This window comes from Oxyura jamaicensis, chromosome 1 (assembly GCF_011077185.1).
Source record: "Oxyura jamaicensis isolate SHBP4307 breed ruddy duck chromosome 1, BPBGC_Ojam_1.0, whole genome shotgun sequence".
NCBI classification, from domain to species: Eukaryota; Metazoa; Chordata; class Aves; order Anseriformes; family Anatidae; genus Oxyura; species Oxyura jamaicensis.
This window is the reverse complement of record NC_048893.1, coordinates 142413075-142433308: the sequence shown is the minus strand read 5'-3', so window position 1 is coordinate 142433308 and position 20234 is coordinate 142413075. Positions and strand designations below refer to the sequence as shown.

The 20234-nt window shown below is 37.4% G+C and overlaps 1 protein-coding gene across 2 annotated transcripts in view; it reads right to left on the bottom strand.

Moving 5' to 3' along the window:
- TUBGCP3 (tubulin gamma complex associated protein 3) overlaps nt 1-20234 on the bottom strand; it is a 52628-nt gene that overhangs the window by 12193 nt on the left and 20201 nt on the right. Inside the window, exons 7-13 of one of the 2 annotated variants that reach the window (XM_035317901.1) lie at nt 18808-18926; nt 15159-15284; nt 11723-11791; nt 7397-7529; nt 5870-6036; nt 4017-4127; nt 3512-3617 (exon numbers count right to left, since the gene is read on the bottom strand). In XM_035317901.1, the coding sequence (XP_035173792.1) occupies nt 3512-3617; nt 4017-4127; nt 5870-6036; nt 7397-7529; nt 11723-11791; nt 15159-15284; nt 18808-18926 (831 nt within the window). Of the gene's footprint in view, nt 1-3508; nt 3618-4016; nt 4128-5869; nt 6037-7396; nt 7530-11722; nt 11792-15158; nt 15285-18807; nt 18927-20234 lie in introns of both variants that reach the window. The other variant, XM_035317891.1, reaches the window with a different exon arrangement.

Genomic DNA, 20234 nt, shown 5'->3' with positions numbered 1-20234 from the left:
TGCTCACCCTGGTCAAGGCAGATGTCTGGTGTGATTTGACAAAGCAACTCTTGTATTGCTCACGTAAGGAAGCACGTAACAACACCATACCCACGGCTGGGAGAAAGGGAAAACCGATAGCTGGTGCAAACACATTTGTCTCACTGGTACAAATGCACTTGTCTCACTGCTATAGGGCAACTTGGCATTAAGGAAGTCCAATCAAGTCCAATTTTCTTCTTTCCCTATTAGCAGATCCTGACCTCTTAACTGGTATCTTCAAACTATGAGTTCAAACATGGCTGCTTGCACACATAGAGCTGTCAGCCATTTGATGTGCCTCATGGCTGGCTTTGGAGGAGAAAGGAAGAACTTCCAGAAGGGGAAGTTAAAAGAGGAGTTTCACCGAGAGATCACAGTAAGCTAAAACACCCCAATGATCTGTTCCTAAGTCTTTTCACAAGATGCTGAGAGCCTAAGAGATGACGCAAAAGCAGGAAAAAGCCAGCCCAAAAGTAGTCATGAGCTAAGTACCTTCAGCCACCAGGCACACAGGTTGGGCCCTGGGCTGACCCAATGCATAGGCAAAGCCAACCAACAGCAGGCAGTTGCCTCATTTGCCTAAGACAAGACCCCTGCCTTGAGAGAAATGACCTAACCACAACCCTTCATCTCAGTCTGGAAAACTCAAGTTTGCCTGCATAGCTGTAACGCATCATCTCTGCATACATACACACCGGTATAGGCAAAACACCCTCCCTATTTCAAAAAGGTTGCTTTCATCAGCAAAAGAGAGGCCTAGACACAAGTTTTTAAAGCTGTGTAAGTTTATCTCAGGACACAGTGGAAGATAGAAATGGGTCTGGTAAGAAAATGGCAAACAGCACTGATGGGTCTATGAGTTGTTACTGAATGTTGTGGTCTTGGGCAAATCCTGGTTGAGAAGATCCCAAACTTGAGGTTGGAGTGCCAGCTTCTACTCTGTTCTGCACCTCTGGCTTCCTGTTTTTAACATATGTTCAGACGGTAGCTTTTTTTAATTTTTTTTTATACCATTCTTACTCCAGCATCAAAAGAAAACTGAGGAAAGATGAGAAGTTGAAAAACCAAAAGCTCATGAAATTGAACAAAGGGAAGCGTGAAGTCCACCTGCAGAGGAACAACCCCAGGCACCAGGGCATGCCAGGGGCCACCCAGCTGAAAAGAAGCCTGAAAAAAAAGAGCATCAGGGTCTTGGTGGACACGAAGTTGAACACGAGCCAGCAATGTGCCACAAAAAAGGCTAGTGGTATCCTAGGGTGCATTACACCAGGTGGAGGAAGGTAATCCATCCCCTCTCTTCAGCTCCGGTGAAGCCAGACCTGGAAGTACTGTGTGCCCAGTTCTGGGCTCCTCAGTACAAGGGAGACATACATACTGAAGAGAGTCCAACCAAGGGGCACAAAAACAATGAAAGGATTGGGGCACTTCTCCTATGGCAATTTTAATCCCACAGGAGAAGGCTCAAGGTGCACCTCAGTGTCTTTGCACCCACACATTCAGGTGGGTGCAAAGAAGATGGAGCCAGGCTCTTTTTAATGGTGCCCAGTGACAGGGCAAGAGACAACGGACACAAACTCAAACACAGAGGAGCCATTTGAACATCAGGCAGCCCTTCTTTACTGTGCAGGTAACTGAGGTTGCCCAGAGAGGCTGTGGAGTCACGTTCCTTGGAGATCTTCAAAAGCTGCCTGGACATATCCTGGGCAACCTGCTCTGGGTGGGCCTGCTTGAACAAGTGACCTCCAGAGGTCCTTTCCCACCTCAACCATTCTGATTTTGTGGTTCTGCGAGTTAAGATTCCAAAGCAAGTTAAAATTAGAGCCAAAACCATGAAACATTCAGAATTAAAATGAGAAAAAGCACCCAAATTCAGTCTGGCACTCTATCCTTCTGTCATTTTATTATAATTATCTGAAGAGATGCTCAGTTTATTGTCAGATGGCAGGCACAAACAACACATTCAATCAATGTGAGAGAAACACAGACAAAAAAAAAAATCAGAAAAGCATGGCCATAAACTCTGAGTAAAGTGGTAAAAGTAGTGTTATTCCAGTAATGTTTCTGTCTTTTTCAGGAGTGGCTGGCAAGATGATGTTTCAAATGCATTTACAGCCCTTATTCACCTAAGCCTGACCCCCTTCTCTGCAATTTAAGAGCAGCTAGTTGACTAGGCAACCACTGCACGAGGTACAAAAAAAACAAAAAAACAACAAACCCACAGTATTAGATGAAATCTTCTTGCAGACATTAATGTGGTTTGAAGAGTTAATATAAAAATTAATCCAAGGATCATCATAAAAAAATAGAAAGAAAAACGAAAGAAAAAAGAAGAACCTCACAAAGCCAAGGTTTTAAGTTAGCTATAATGAAGTTGTATTTGAGAACAGGAACAACATGAAGTATTTATTGTACAAGAGGTCAAAAAGTACAAAGAAAGATGTTCTTTGAAAAATAAGTAAAGAACTTGATTGAAAATTATTTAGATAATGCATTTAACAAAAGCTGGATATACTATCAGGATATCATTATACTTTTAGAACCTATGAATCAGAGAAATGATCACAGTCATCTATGTCTTAACCATTAGACTCTCCTTGGTATATTAACCACGTTATAGGAAGTTAAAGAAGTAAAACATCACTTCACCAGAAGAAACTTTCTTCTCCATGATGTAGCAGCATCCTAGGCATTACCTTACCCTCTTTGCTATTTTTTTAAACATCTGAAACAAGTAGTTTCTATGGGTATTTGCTGTCTTTCATTATAATAATGCTAACTTGATTGTAAAGAATACCCCAAAGATTATTCATAAATGGCATACAAACTCGCATGCAGTAGAACTGAAATATCTTCTAAATAACAGGAAGTAATCTGAAGGAAGTCTGAAATTAAACTGATTTGGTTTAATGTTCAATAACTGGCCACTTTGATTATAAACAAACTTCAAAAATAATTTTACTAGCCTCCCACATACTCATTTTTCTTTTGGCATATTATAATGGTAGAATGAATTTACAGAAAGGCTTCTGTCCTGACTGCTTTTACTGCTCCTTCTCTTATTTATAACTAATGGATTTTTGATTTTTCTTTTAATCACAGAATTAATTCACAGTATTATTACAGAGTCATATGATGTGTATTTGATGAGGAGTCTCAAGTACTAAATTCTCACAGAGGCACTCCAGAACATCCCTGCTCTCATCCTACCTAAAGTCATTTGAAAGCAGGTTGATCACGCCTGGTTTCATTCAGAAACCCAGTACATTAACAGCCATCCAGCAAACCTATTAAGAAAATTAAACATGCTCATCTTCACACGTTCTGTAAAATGCAAGTATCCATTAAAAAGCTATCTTATAAAGGCAAGCGTGAGGGACTTCTGTACTCCTTTCCACCCCGCTATCCAAAATGTTAGTTTATAGCCAAAACCACATATTGTGCAGAGTTCAGTTCAAAGGGAAGAAGTTGACCAACACTGATACCCTACCACCTTTTGAAGATTCTGCAGACTTTGCCACGGCAATCATCTTTGTGGATGGAGTTTGATCATGACAAACTTGATGCAAGAAGTTTATGGATTTTCCTATAAGGAGGACCTGAAAACGAGACATTTTTTTAATTTTAATTTTAATAGTGACTTGCATGTAATATTAAAAGCTAATAAAAAAGCCACCCACAACCAGCAGGACAAAAGAGTATTTTATCACCTTTCTTCAGTCCTAGCTTTACAATCCCAACCACAGCAAGCCAGAACTTCACCGCCAACACAAAATGCTTTGAAACAAACATTTCCCCCCCTCTAGATCTCCTTAAGCAAAGCTTATTAGAGAATGGAAAAAATAGTCTTACAGTCTTCCTTAGCAAATAATTCTATTAACTCTGTTAATTCTTAAAATGAATATTTACCATTAAATTTGCTCTCCATTTTCTTAATAAGAACTTAAATAGCAGCATAGACAAACAAATCATCAGAAAAATAATTTTTGAATACATACCTTTTTTGATTGCTCCATTGTAATAAAAGAAGGGATCATTGATTTCCTCAAAGTGTATTTGTCATGCCACAATCTATCAGTTTTAACTGTAGGATCCGAAGCCACAAAAAACTGTAGATTGAAATAAATATTTAAAAGAGGAAAGTAAACTCTCTCCCCCCATTTTTCATTTGTGAACTATGAAAACTGAAAGAAAATATTTCTTAGTTGTTCTTTTAACTAGAATAGCTAAAGTGGTCCTGGAAACTTACATTCAGATTGGATCTTGACCAATATGAACTCTGAAGAAAAAGTTTAAAATTGGACTCATATAATTTAATCTCCTCTGTACATTATGAAACCTTGACTACCTCAGGAAAGTGAGATGTACTAGCCATAGAACGACCACTAGGAAATACAGAAGCACACAGCATATTTCAGGCAATCAGAGTAGGAGAAAGATGTCAAAATATAACTGCAATATGCTTTTATTTTATTCATTCTATTTTCACTCACTCGTCCTTAGGACTTAGGATACTATTTTAGAAGATGCAGAATTGCAGAAAATAACAAGAAATCCTTCAGTAAGTGAGGAATCAAATGCCAAGGTCTGTTCTACATAAGAAAATACTTTCATATATGTAAGAAACTAAATCTACACAATTAGGTTTATTAAAATGAGTTGTGGAAATATTCTGTCCTCATCTAGTCAAACAAGACATCCATTTTTTTGGGACGAGAACTTTTTCACCACCCCCCCCCAGATACCACTTCAAACAAGAATGGTCAATTTTGTTTGAAAATCGTCTATGATAAATAGTAGCTTTCAATATACGCTTTCAATATACATGCATCCAACAGTGATTTGCAGTAGTAAGAACACTCTCAGAGCAAGCATATAAATTTTAAAGCAGACAAAGAGTTGATAGCTAATGAATGATTTACAAACAACCAAAACCCCCAACCACTCAAGTCTGAGAGGTAGCTGGAAAGACAAGTCCACATTCCTACACTTTTACACTTTTGGACATAAAGATTCATAGATATTTTATGCAAGTCTGCTCAAGATGACCTTAAAGATCAGCCATGTGTGATAGTTGTACTTATTTGAATTTTGACGGACAGTTTCAGAAATCAGACACCACTTTCCACATCCAAGTGAAGTTACATAGATCCTTCTCAGGGGTAGTCAATTCATTTTGAAAATGATTCTTTGGCTTCTTCAAACTAAACAAAATCTCAATTTAACAAGACTGTACTGATTGGAGATGGGAAAAATAATTGGGAAAGCTTGAAAAGACATAGAAACTTTTTAAGAAGGAATGTTACTAGAATGTGCTGTTATAGAAGTTACAAGAAATACATGTAGATTTTCTAAAGAAAATCGGGAACCATAAGCTGTTCTACCCCATTTGACAAACTAAAGTTGTTTATGAGGCTGGGGATAACAACAGGTAGTCAAAGCAGAATATTCAGTCTCTTACTTCAGAAGAAATTAAGCTTTTATCCGAATACAAGACTTGCATTCTAAATAAAGAACTCTGTATACATTACTATTGCTACACTAAGCAAGAAAGAAGACAGAGATGACACTTTCTTCAGAAGCAAGCATCTACCCTTAATCCATTATTCTGCCTGTACTAAACAGACCCAGGATACGATTCATCAAAAGACAACGTAATGCATCTCTGCAACTTTTGGACACCACACAGTCAATCCATGAAGAAGCGTCACAGTTCATGTTGTTATTGTATAATATGAGTAATTAATATATGTTTATATCACAGTTTATTTCTCAAATTCTTCTCTAAGATTCCCACAGACTCTTCCATAAACCAAATGAAGAGATGAAATATTTCTTATGTAAGAATTACCTCATGGTATGTATCCTCCAGCTCTCCATCATAAATCCAGCGATAAAGAAAATTAAGTACAGGATGGGATACCAGGCCAAGAATGTGCTGAACCAGAGACCTCATATAGGGATCTCCTGTTTTAGTATAGGCATGAACTGCTGAAGCTAGTTCACCACCTTTTCTCCCTGTAAGATCATAGGAGAGAGAAACAAAAAAAAAAATGCATGAAAGAAAAATATATACACTACACTTAAATTCAGCAGCCATCAATTTTAACTAGCCATATGTCACTCAGGGCCTATTGAACAGTGATTCTAAAATGTAGCAAAAGTAATTTTTTTTTAACATTGACAGGGAATGGTTAGCTTTTAAAGCATGAATCATTAATCTCACTGAAGCATTAAGCCTGTTTTTTGACACATTATTCTGTCTGGTACATGGCAGCTTGGAGGAATCCAAAATATACAGTGTCAGACCATCCACAAAGGTGGACTTTATGCTTCTTTTCTTCTCCATCACGCCAATTAGAAGGGCATTAAATAAGCCTCAGTATTTGTTTCCTTCAGTCTTGTACTTGACTTTCTCAGGTGTTCTGTGTGCATCATGAACACAAACACATCTTTTCTGCTTCTCAGTCTTCCCAATAGCTTCCCTGTAGGCAGTATCTCATGTCACCTTTTAATTAAACGGTAAGAAACCAGCTCCTCCTTCCAAGAAAAAATAAATAGATCTAGAACTTGTTTTGCTGTTACACTACACAGCTTAGAAGTTCCTTGCAGCACAGGTTATAGCATTGAAAGTTTTCATGAACGTCTTCAAAGTGAAGCCTTCTTTTTTTTTTTTTCTCCCAAAATTGTCACCAATTCCAATAATCAAGATAGAACAGGTGATACAAACTTTTTCAGTTAAGATATACTTTCCAAAGGGCCACAATCTCCATTTATTTTCAAAGACAGCCAAGCTGATTTACCCTCAGGAAGAAGCATAGCTTATAGGTTGGTTAGTGGCCAAACTTTTGGTCAGCTCCAACACCATTCCTCAGGTCTTTCTTGTGGATTGCTAGCACAGCCACACACTATTTGCAGATTTGTGAAGTTTTGTTATTTCACATAAATCTGCAGAAAAGTTGCAAATCCCTCTTGTATATGGCAACATTCATAGAGGAATACCCGTAACAGTGAAAACATTGAACCAGCCGTTTTGTAGTGTGCTAGTGGGATTTACCACAGTATAATATTCTCTGAAAGGTAACTAAAATTGAACTGAAAACAGCGTGAAAAGCATGTCCCTAGAATTCAAAGAATGTCTTAAGCATGCCCTAATTAAAACCCCCCAAAAAGCAAGTTTAAGTGCATATAAACAGCATTGTAACCGATCAGTTTTCTGTTTAAAATGAGAAAAAGAGATACTTCTGAGTCTTAGCTACTCAAAATGTTCAAAAACAACATTAACATCAGTAACATTACCGATGTCTATAATTGGCATGCATAACCACTCAAAAGTTAAATAACTACCCCCAAAACATCAAATGAACATTAAACAGACCTTGGCAGTGATCAACAAGTGCTGCAAGGGTCTTTAACCTTATTTTAGGATCATACGTCCAGACTAGAAGACGACGAAGTGTTAAACTGCTCTCAAGTCCCAAATTCACGCCCTGATCGTCTTCCAATTGGAGCTGATCAAATTAGAAATAGATAGATATATCAGGGAATAAAACTGGCAAGTACTGAAGCATGAAATGGTGTTTCGTACTTTTTGTTCTGACATTAGCTCTTTATTAATACACTTGAAATACCCACCATTATATGTTCTTTTATAAAAATCATTGGTCCAAAACCTGAGAGCCACAGAGGTGGAAACAGAGAATCAAGTGCAGCTGAAAGGATAGAGATGAGCAGAAGTGTAATAGGACAGACAGAGTGCAAAGACCAAGAAAGTTAAATAAACCAAGGTGTCAGTCACGAAAAGAGAGAAGGGCAAAGGAGAACAAAGATCCTGAAAGACAGCAAATACTAGCCAAAGAGATACTCAGAAAAGAGTAAAGGAAAACATCTGAAGGAAAACACGAAGGATATAGCAGGTATAGTGTTTATTACTGCACAGACAACTTACTTTAATTCAACACAGTATAAATTCTGTTTCGTGTCTTTCTTGAAAAGCCATCAGAACTTAAATTAGCTATATAGTGAGATTAAGGAACTGCTACCTTCAGCACAAACATCTATGGTGAGAAATAACTGTTACGATGTGACTACCACACATGAATCTCACAACACCATGGAAAATACAAATGAAATTCTTGCATCCGAGATGCAGATGTACATCTCATACAAGCACAGACAGAGCAAGCAGGACAGGAACACAACCTCAGAATATAGAAGCAAGCAGTCCTAAAGCAGTCCAAGCAGATAAAGTCTTCAGAAAAAAATGTTTTATTTCTTCCTGTATGCTACAACCAATTCATTCAACTTCCTGATTTTGCTTCCTAATCTAGCACATATTTTGTCAAACGCTGAATGTTGAATTTACACACATTTGATTTTTGGTTGGCTATGCTCAAGAATGTGCATAGCCTCAAAAAGTGCAGAGAATGCTGTCAAATGCAAGCAGAACAAAAGCAGAGACAATTAGAAAAAGCAAGACCCATTCAGTCTAGCAAAACAAAAGAATGGAACTGCTAATAACATGGGTCCATGTTATTAAAAAAAAAAAAAAGAGAAAGGAAAACAACTAATCTTGGAAAAAGTTGGAACTTGACAATGACAAGGCAGATGCAAGCAAGAACTTCCCTTTGTCGCTAGGAAAGAGATTATGAAGTAACATCTTCATCATGAATGTGCATTTTTGAAGGGGCTGATAATTTGAAAACAGTCTGCAAGGAAAAGACCTGAAAAGCTTATAGAATAGTACGCCGTACACACAAGAAGACTCTTTCAGAGGAAGAAAATGTTTGGGGGAAAGCTCTGAAGATGTAAAATAAAGTTAGAGAGAAAAAGATAACAGAGAACCCTTTGATGAGATTCTTGTTATGTACTGTGCTTGAACTGCAGCTAACTGAACTCCTAAACTAACAAAGCTGTATGGACTCATAAATACAGGAATGCAGTATGCACTCAATTCTAAGACACAATCCCCTATCTGGTTTCAAGGAATCAAAGTACAAAATTTAGCAAGACAGTGTCTTCCAAAAAAGTAGATTTTTCCATTTTAAAATAAAGTAGACAAGTCATCAAGCTTACCTCTGGGATAATCTGGCAGAAGTCTTGAGAATACTGACTGACTTCTTTCTACAAGATTTCTGTCCTATTGATCATGAACATAAGAAATGCCATGCTCTGTCAGAACACTGACTAGATGGACTACTGCTTTATCTCCAATAATGGCAAAAAGAAATGCTGTGCATGAACATGTAAAGCTGACCCCTTTCTACACTCCATTTCCCTTAGGCTCCCTGCACCCCAGCTGTAGCCTTCTGCATGTCAGATGATGCACCCTTGCTCACCCTTTTTAATGGCAGTTTATAGACCTGCCTTCAACACACCTGTATTGAATTCTTTTCAGTTTCGTTCATACTGCCTTCTGCCACAACACCAGAGGGAAATACGCTTCGTAAGATGGCCACTCTTGTTTTATACCAACCTCCTGCTTATTTCACAGAGTGTGTCCTTTCCTCCCATAGCCATTCATCAAAACCCGCAACTTTGCATTTGGCTTGTCCTCCATTAGTCTGGAAGTCTCAGCCACAGCCCCCCCTGAGACCTTCCTCTTCAAGCAATTCCTCTTCTGCATTTTCACATCTGAAATCCTTCAGAACCCTTGGCCAAAGGTCATCTGGTTCAGGTGAGTTATCATATAACTTAGGTATTTAGCCTAATGCTTCTGTAAGTAAATTCAAGTTAATGAAATCTTGGAGCTTCCTGTAAGCAAGAAAACCCATCCCATTTATTTTTATATCAAATTCTTCTGTCAATGGCACAGGTAGATAAGTGGAAAGATGTTTGAATGGATCACTTGAGTGTGCACATCTCTACATTAAATGACAGCTCCAGTTTATAGACTGCATAATCTACTATTACCTGAAAATACTACCTTATATACTTATATATGCTACCTTATGATGTAATGAATATTATATTTGGGACAACATGATTAAATGCTCATCTATCAAAAAGACTCTTCCAGGAAAATTGCAATTCTACAGGGAAAAAGACTAGAAGAGAAAGAAGAGGCATGTTCTGTTCTCTTTGGAAGGTACAGCAAAAGAAACAGAAAAACAGAACAAGCTCCTTCTGAATCCTGGCAATGACACCTCTTGTCATTACTTCATGGCACTGTTGAAAAGTAAAGTTTGCCAAGATTAAAGTCAATGCAGAAGAACATCAAGGTAGTGTGAGTGATCTAAAGTAAGTATGAGCTGAGAGAGAATTTGCTATTAAAAATATAGATAATGATAAAATAAGACAATTGAAGGGAACTTAGAAGATACGGTGAAAGATCTTATTTGGTATGTTTGAGATAAACAAAAAACCTTTGCACTTCTTTCTGTAACTGGAAAAATAGCAATGAAACCTCTTTTTGCTTTGCTTGTGCACACAGCTTTTGCTTTCCCTATCAAACCATCATTAACTTGACTGACTGGCGTTTTTCCCTTCCTTCTGCTTTCTCTCCATCCTGCAAAACACAGGAGTGAGAGGCACAATGAGTGCTTGGCTGCTTGCTGTGGTCAACCCAGCACAAAGGTAAATGTAGTTGGAAGGTAAGTGACAGTAGAACCTTCCTTTTCTTTTTCCCTTACATGCATCTCCTTCCACCAGACTCATCTCTCCTTTTGAACAGTTTAGTGGAGCAGGAAGGGTAAAGAGGTCTGAAAGCTGTGTTCTAAACAAGTGTAATATCTTCACAGTCAAATCATTTTGGAAGTTAGAATAAATCAAAGCTACAGCAAGCCAAGAGACCAGACATACTATAAACAGAGCAGGAAATAATTACAAAATCGTTAACCCAATCATAGCCAGGAAGAAAACATTAAGTACATATGACAGGCAATCCAAAGTTAGAAACGTTGAAGAACTGCAAGTGAAAAAAGGGAATAGCTACTTTGAAAAATCATACAAAAGCCTATGATTTAAATGATAGGTTCTTTTACTTTGTTCTTTCAAATGGCATTTTAATTAAATGTTGGGTTAATTCTGAGAACAGTTTTTTCTCAATTAGCAATAATGAATTCCCTGAAAATCCCATATAAAAAAAAAGTAAGCATGTATCAAAGAAAAAAAAAAAAGAAAACTTATTTTAGAGCTAGCATCTAGATGCACATACCTATATAAATCTGTGGACAAACTGCGGACTATCACCAATGAGTTGGTCTATACAGCACAGAAAAATAATATAACATTGAAGCATATGACTCAATCAGCAGAAGGGACAAGGAAGATGCACAACCAGCCTCAGACAAAACAAAAAGTTGAAACTGTCCTTGTTACTAGCTACTGAACTATGCACTGCTTGAAATACAGAATGAATGTTTTTCTCCCTTCACATACACTGTTTGGGATTTGAATTATAAAAATATCACGCAACAAAACTGACAAAGTGAAGCAAAAAGGCAACACAGGCTTAGAAACACAGATTATATTTCCTGCTTTTGTAGAGCATCATGTAACAGTGAATTTCTAAGAAAAAATATTCATTGATATATGTATATCCAAAGAGTAAATAATGCACAAGTTACAGAGAACTGCATCCACTTCAATAGCAACTGTTAAACATTCTTCCCTTTCCAAAGGGACTCCTAGGTACTACCATTAAGGAGTTGCTGTGCTTTACACTGCTTGAATAATAAAGTTTAATAAGAACCTCCTAGTTTACCTGAGAATGCAAAACCGACAGAAGTCGGTAGTATTCTTTGAGTTCCTGATGTAAGGCTGCACAAAAACTCTGTAAGAGAAAGAAAAAAAAAAATCATCAGGAAATATCTTTTTGCTTTAATCTAGAACAGCCCTTATCCTTTCATCACATTGTGAAAGTAGAAGTTTCCTAAAAGAAATTGAGCTAAAAAAACATTTCACCACAAATCTTAGAAAATGCTCCAACATATAAGTGCTTCCACTGGAGACGCAGTCCTTTTCCAAGAATATATGCACATTGTCGTGAGACTTTGTCATCATCTCATTAAAGACATTCATAATTACTATAGGGATGTGCAAATCGAAACATTACCCCCAAATAACTTTTTTTGAGTAATTATGTAAAAGACACTAAGCAATAAAGTAAGAGAGTTTCAATTTCAAAAAGGCCTCTAAAAACGGAACATAAGTCAGGCACCTATCATAACATGCATTGTATAGACTGTATGACATGAACAAGGAAACACAATGGTCATAAAAGAACACTCCCACTAAGTGCTGCTGGATCAAGTAATCTAAGCTTTTGGCTTTTTACCCATCGGCAGCCATGCAATGGGTACTTTTCACTTGACACGCAAGAAGTGAATAATATAACCTAAGAAACCCATAGAATGTGTACTTGGTGTTATTTAAATATAAATATATAAAGATTTTTGAAAAGTCGCTCCTAACAGAATACTTGTATATTAATGGATAGTGTTCTACAGTTTGGGAGTCCTGTTTTTTTTTTTGGTTTTGTTCTTAACTTAGCATATAGACTAAAAAAATCCTGCAACATTTTCTAAAATTGAATAAAAATACAGCTCATTAATTTTGGACAAAGTTGAAAGTTTTTGACTTCAAACACGTTTTTGTTTGAAGAGTGCTTGTGTGCACAAATTCTTCAGAAGTGATTTCTCAAACAATTCTCAGATAATTATTTTCATACCTATTTTAATAGATTACAAGCAGAATAGAGATACCATTTTCATGAAAGCTTAAAACATCAAGAGCACCCAACCTTTTTTTTAAAAAAAATAAAAAATAAAAAAAATGATTCCCCAGGCCCTTCCCTTCAACCCATCTTAAGCAATTTGGAAAAAAAGAAAAAAGAGAAAACCTCACACAAACCCAAGAGCTTGAAGTAAAATATTTATTCATTACAATACATACAAGGGAGAAACCACCACTGCAAGCACAAGAAAAAAAATTATCTTCTTTCCTGCTAAGACGCCTACCTGCAAAGATGCTAAGAAGCCTAGAAAAAAAATCATTAATCTTGCCATTGTATCCTTGATCGAAGAAAGAAAGCTCCTTTCTTCAATTCAACTTTATCACTTAGGAAGCAATACAAAATTCACTTTATTCCAGAGGATACTGAAGGGCAAAAAGAAATCCCCTCATATGTAACTGCACTTTTCATTTCTTCTCACTTGCTTCTTCAGTACATTTTTGAACCTATTAAAGTAGCTAGCATTTGTCAAGACAGAGGGCAGAGTAGAGACTCCAAGAAAACGTTCAAATATGCTATGTATGCATCTACACAAAAAGTGAGAACAGTACCACTGACTTCAGTGGTCAAAAGGGTTTAAGATCTAACCAGCCACCTACTTCTCAGAGAAGTTCTAGAAGTTAAAATTTACATTCAGTGCCAATTCCTGCATTTTGAACTACAGATTTTTGTTTCCTAAAATGCCAAAGAAAACTGGACATTATCCTAGAATTCTGATTTCATCTACAGCAAAAGAGGACTCAGGAAAGAAAAAGAATGCTTACTCAAGAGAAAAAGTTTAAAATGCCCATTACCTCAACTGGATATTTTTTCTAAACGGGTAAAATGTCAAAATATAAAGCAAGTTATATTTCATTGCTGATTGTTATTTTTGGTTTCTGAGGACAAAGTAAAACTTCCACACTAAGCAGCAAATGTCAAAGTGCAGTATACTGGTGTATCTCTACTTCAATAATTGTCTGTTCCTGACATTTTGCCTGGTAAAAACAGTCACCTTATCCTGCACGCATCTTATCCTACACGTGATTTACATATGTGATTATACAAGTATTCTTTTAAAGTAGCAAGCAAAATAATCTTTAGAATGCACAATATATTCTTGTGCATAAATTCTTAATGCACGGTGTGCAGCATCTGAAAATGTCAGCTATAAAAGCAATGAAGAGCAATAACACATCCTCTTTTTGTAGTACAAAAAAGTACATACTCTTTTTTAGTACAGTTATGCACTAAGAATATAGTAAATATTTGCCTCGAGCACAATTAACAGCATTAGAGCTATGCAGATTCAGCTAACTAGCTGCACAGCCTTCTGCTCAGAATCTGGAACCTGCATATGATAACTGAGATACTGCACATTTAAATTCACTGAAGAATTAAAGTTCTTCCCTTATTGTAAGCTTGAAGATAAAAGGCAGAGACAGTAAAAATAAGCATAAGCAGGAAGTAACTAGATAAAGAATAAGAAACTTCACCCAGATAGAAGGTGGAGAGTGCATATACAGTAACACTACTATATAAACCATGGAAAACAGCATTGGATCACTAGAAAAATAATTTATATGTAACTAAGAGGGTTACTTAGAATAAGAGACAGAAGGGTACAGAATAGAACATTAGAAAAGCAGGAAGCACTACAGTGTCTCTACTGACCTCTTAAGAAAAATTAGATTGAAGGGAGAAGCACTTCAATTTCTTTGCAGGTTAGGTAGGATGTTATGGCTAGAGGCAAGGACAACATTTCTGTCGACTCAGAAGGGATAATATCCAGTTTTACAGAGGAAGCAAGTGAGAGGAAACGGGAATGCCTTAGCAGTAAATGTGGTTTTGGGTATTACAGCAGCTGTGAAGTTACTGTAGACTACAAATCATGATGATGAAACCTATAAAAACAAAATTTGACATTCTTTTGATGCTGTATTCTAAAGAAAGAGCAGCAGATAACAGGGTATTTGCATTTTAATGTAGTTAGTGCAGTGTTAACACATGAGCATAACATCAGCTGACAAGACAAAAGCATCTCCTGCACAGGTCACCTTAACAACTGAAGTAGAGATTAATTAGCTTAGAAATGTCTCCATCCCACTTAACCAATGCTTTTGTTCATAAAAATGCATTATCACTTCAACAAATACGTGATATTCAAAAAAAAAGGAACCTATGCATGAGACCTTCCAGCTATAAATAAAGCAAGTCCTTCTCAGAACCATCAAGGGTAAATGCCTTTCCCTTGCCTTCAGACCCATACCAACAGCAGCAGTCCATGAAAGGTGTAAATGATGAATGATCCAAGCTACAAGTTCTCCAATGTTTACCCACCATTCCAGTATTGCATTTTACTCAGCAGTTTCTAAAGGAAACAAGACCAAAATATTGTAGCAAAATCAGTTTTCTTTAGCTGACTTACCTGACCCACAAGTCCAAACGCACGATCCAAACTCCTCTGGTCTGTGTATTTTCTTATTTTATTATGTAGCCATCCCAACTCTGCGAGTCTACTTGTAGTATCTCTGAGCGATTTGGACAAGCTCACCTACAAAATTAACAGAAACAGAAGCTGTAAGCTGAAGTCAAATCGTACCACAGAAGTCTCCACAGAAGTCTCTCATACAACAAAACAATTCAGGAAACCATCATATTAACTTCTACAGCAGAGATAGTGCCAAAAAAAAAATACAGACAAGCCTGTAATTAACATTAAGTTTATATACATAAGCCATGGAAAGAAAGCAGCAACAAATATATTACTGGCAACTTTAGCATCTTCCCTTTTGGGAATCTTAATGTTACAGTGTTCACACGTTCTTTGTACATTAGGCAGTTATGACAGTAACAGAAGGGTGATTCAGAATCACACTTCATCTTATCCTGATATGCTGAAAATATTAGGTCTCCAGAAAAAGGTGTCAATGACTGAAGCCAGTAAAGAAACCTAAAGAAAATAATTAGATACTATTACATACGAAACAAATCTTTAATAGAACATGAGTGACCCAATGCCAGACTCGGCATCAGGAACCAAAACTTACAGAATCCAAATTCTAAGTTTAAATCAGATGCACCAGTAACAGCTTTTACAAGTTGTTTAATCACCAACATCTCTGAGATCTTCTAGTTTGCTCCTCCTTTCCTTTTACCAAGTATCTCAGTTAACTCTGCAAGCCTGCCTTAGTTCCCAGCAGCCTATTTAACCATTACTGTCTTCTCCTGGGACAACACGTCTTCCTTCAAATTACCAGCATATAAGACACTGCTCCTCCTCTTGGTCCTGCCTGGGATATGCTTCTACCACATTTCATCACGTTGCCCAGTAACACACATAAATAAGTTTGCAAAATTTTGTTTGACAAATAAAAACAAAGAATATGACTTATCCATTAGGCCAAGAGGCAGAGATTGACTTTTGCCCTTAACACTTGGGCCTATCTGGTCTTTACAGACAATTTTGACTTTGAAAGCTACCAGAGCAGTCCAAACAAAAGCAAAGAAGTGCACTAACAAGCCAACTAGAGATCTAGCTCACTCATTTAGCCTTTTAGCTAGCAGTACATTCTCCAAGATAAAAATCAGCTACAGAGGGGGATAGCCACAGCAGTGTGGACTTGAACCAGGCAGCACCACTTCATTTTAAGACCAGAGTCCAGCCCCTGGCCCTCTTGTTTGGTTGTACAGACCAGCTTTCACTGCTTGGACAGTTTCTACAGGGTATATTATGATTTGACATAGATAGAAACACTGTCCACAGTTATAACCAAAGTGATGACATAAGAGCTATTTAGAAATCTACCATTAAGGAGTGCTTGGCAAGCATTAAGCACGATTACACATCCTCTAGAATCAAATGAGGAACAAGCAAAATTGGCTTAGAGTTATTATATTTGTATCTGTTAGATACAATCGGAAGCTGCTGGCTTACCCAGTGCTGAAAGTCACCAGCAGACCTAATAAGAAGATTGATACTAGAAAACATTCAAGCAAGAATTAACAGCTTGGCAAGTATGTTACTTTCTGGGGAAAAAAAATAGACTATGAGTAATATTTTTTTAAAAATGGAAGACTGCTTCTTTTCTGTGTTCAAACTTATGCAGCTGTGGGCAAATTATACGCCTTTTTTTTTCCTAAAATGCAGTCAACGCAACCAGAGTAGGTACAATCTTGCTACTCCTCGTTCATCGTTAAAAGTTCCAGCTGCAGGTTGTCAGTCAACCTAGTCTTCACTTTAGCTCAGTACAAGTGCCAACAAAGAAGGATGAAAGACAGCTGACTTCACAAAATTAACCCAAACGACACAAAGTTCTCAGGAAACAGCATTACCAACCACAAAGCACCTGAATAACCAAACCCTCTGTATTAGCATAAGTGTGAGTTTGAAGTGACACAAGGTTTTCACCTTAAACTAGCCTACTGGATGTGGAATTTATGCAGAAAGTAATGAAATCCATTGCAAAATTAGCAATACAACTTATTATATTTTCCCCACATTCCTCTAGAAAAATCCATTACCCTATCTTTCCTTTGCCATATATAATTTAATTTATATACAGAACTTAATTAACACAGTGCAGGTGTTGAGGAATTACAAACTGCAGCATCTGCAGGTGTAGAAGATGACATCCTTAGCAATCCATTTATTAGCAAGATTTGAATGAATGTAAGGTTTCCATTCCCCTTGCACCCCCCCTTCCCCCCCCAAGAAGCACCAGAAGTCATTATAATGCAAAGAGGGGAGCAATGACATATTTCACTTTTTGCTATTATTTCAGAGAAAAAAAAGGCAGTCAATTCAGATATCATGTCTACTGTGCTCTTGAATACGAAGTGACCCCAAAGCAGCTCTCAGCTATTTTGGGACTAAGTCATATTGTCACAGTATGAAGTTCTGAATGCAATCAGAAGCACTGTCTTCCCATTCGAACAAGAACATGAAAAGCAATTAGTGAGCTGAAACCGAATTGTGATGCAGTATCCTCTAAATACTGAATAGTAATAAGATACTAAAGCAAGCAGCACCAGCTGCATGACCTCATCTGATCTCTTGTAAGTTGTAATCAAGTCCGTGATATCAAGTGGCTAGCATACATGCCATTACTCAGGCTGCTAATTTTTATCCAATAAAAATGTGGTCAAAAACCTGCATCTGCTTGACATTCATTTTTTTGCCCTGATGAAGGCAAATGATGACCAAAATCCTCAAATTAAGACATAACTTAGAAGTTTTTGTACTGGCTTAATTCTTGAGAGTCTATCTTGGTAGCTAGAAAAGGTCAGCTTGGGTACTATCAGCTTGGGTACTACCACCTCTGGACAACTTACGAAATGCAGGTTTCTTTCTGGGACCCAACCCAGCCAATTATTTTTAAATTAATATCAGTACATTTATGTTGCTCTTTAAAACAGAAAGACACAACAACTTTCAGTCCTCAGTGTGATAGCTATAGTTGTTCTCCAGTCTTGCTCCTTCACTCACAGCAGCTAGGATAAAGCAGTCAGAACTAATTCCAAGGTCCTGATTTTACTGACTTAATATTTTAAATTTCTTCAATTCTAAACTCAGAAATTATACTTTCCTAGTATAATAATAGACCTGGTATCCTTTTGTGTGCCTACTTCTATGCACATATATGCACAAAAGTTTGGACTGAGCAATACGCTAAGAGCAGACATGTTCCTTTCAATACTTCAGCCACAACATAAAATAATAGAATTCCATGTCTTTGCCTCCAAATGTTAAAAAGAAAGTAGGCAAAAGTACATGTGAACTTCAACCATCTGTGTTTCCTCGTCATCCTCCAGAAAAGGCAATTTTGTTTCAATGCCCCTGCATTTTCTTGATGGTGACTTTCCTCCATCCTGCTGAAGGCATCAAAGAACTGTGTTTGACTGAAAACTGCAGATTGCTTAATAGTAGTTGAAACTACTCCGTTGTACAAAAAAGGGGGTTTGGGGCAGAACAAGTAAAGACTTTGGTTAGTATTTTTAACTATGTATTTTTTGTTGCTATTCTTATCTTACACACCACTCTGCTGACATATGAAAGACAAGTCCCCGTACAGTACCTTTCCCTCTACTTTATAGCAATTTTCAGAATTGCACATTTTGATGTTTTTGCCATCTATTCCCTGGAAGACATACAAAACATCTCTTACAAGGTTTGCTTCAGTTATTTCAACAGAGCCTAGAAAGAAAAGAAAACAGTATTTAGATTTGGTGGGACAATTAAGTTTGATCACAGATTCAACAAACTATGTAGATGCCTAGCAAAAGAAAAAAGAAAAAAAGAAAGACAGACAGACAGAAAAAAAAAGGAAAACCTGTACATATCGCCTGTAAAGATCTTTTTTTCTGACATGTAATATAACAAACTGACAGGAAAGCCAGTAATTCCCTGTGCCAGCCTCTGCCAATACCTAGAATTGTCTCAGATCAGGTCAGCTAGTGTGACAAGGGGCACGCTGTGTTTTAACAAACACTTCAGCGAGTTCTTAAACTTGTTATCTTCTCTAATTCGATCACCAGTGCAAGTTCTGAGGCAAGCATCACAATAACTTCACCTTTCTTCATCAATGCAGTTGAAGCTTTTAATTTGGATTTACAGAGTATTCTCTTCTACATTCAGCTAGGAGAACATCAGAGTTAATTCAGAATGGAGAGCTGCCTGTTTAAAAGCATTATGCAATGCTGAACACCACTGTTCAGTGTAAAAAGATTAATCAAAATCAGACTGCCAGCTGCATAACAACTACAGCGCTGGCAAAGAGAAAAGAGTAAATACAATTCCTGAACCTTTGATTTAGTAAAGCTATTGCAGCATTCATGGATCCACAGAAAGGTTTGGGTTGGAACAGACCTTAGAGCCCATCCAGTTCCACCCCCCTGCCAAGGGCAGGGACACCTCCCACCAGACCAGCTTGCCCAAAGCCCCATCCAGCCTGGCCTTGAGCACCTCCAGGGATGGGGCAGCCACAGCTTCTCTGGGACACCTGTACCGGTGCCTCACCACCCTCTGAGTGAAGAATTACTTCCTTACATCTAATCTAAACCCAGTCTCTTTTAGTTTAAAGCCATAACCCCTCGTGCTATCACTCCACTCCCTGATAAAGAGTCCCTCCCCATCCTTCCTGTAGGCCCCCTTTAGGTACATTCTTCCATCTTGTTCATGTATCTAGTTAGATGTTAGATTACATTTGAGACTTGGGATACTAATTGATTTAAAGGCAATAAAAGACTGAAGAAGGATCCATGCAGGTCCCTGCAACTATTCCCACGTGTTCTGGGCTAGAAAGCACCATCTACTGTTGTGGCTTCATTTACGACATCAAGACTGTACAGATTTCAAGTGTCCAGCTGATAGTAATCCAGAAATTGAAATGCTTCAACATGCTTCTTCCAAATTTGACAACACTTATTCTCATCAGTTTGCCTCCCAAACAGATCCCAGCATAAAAACAAAAAATAAATGGTATTCCTATTTTGGCAAAAGTAG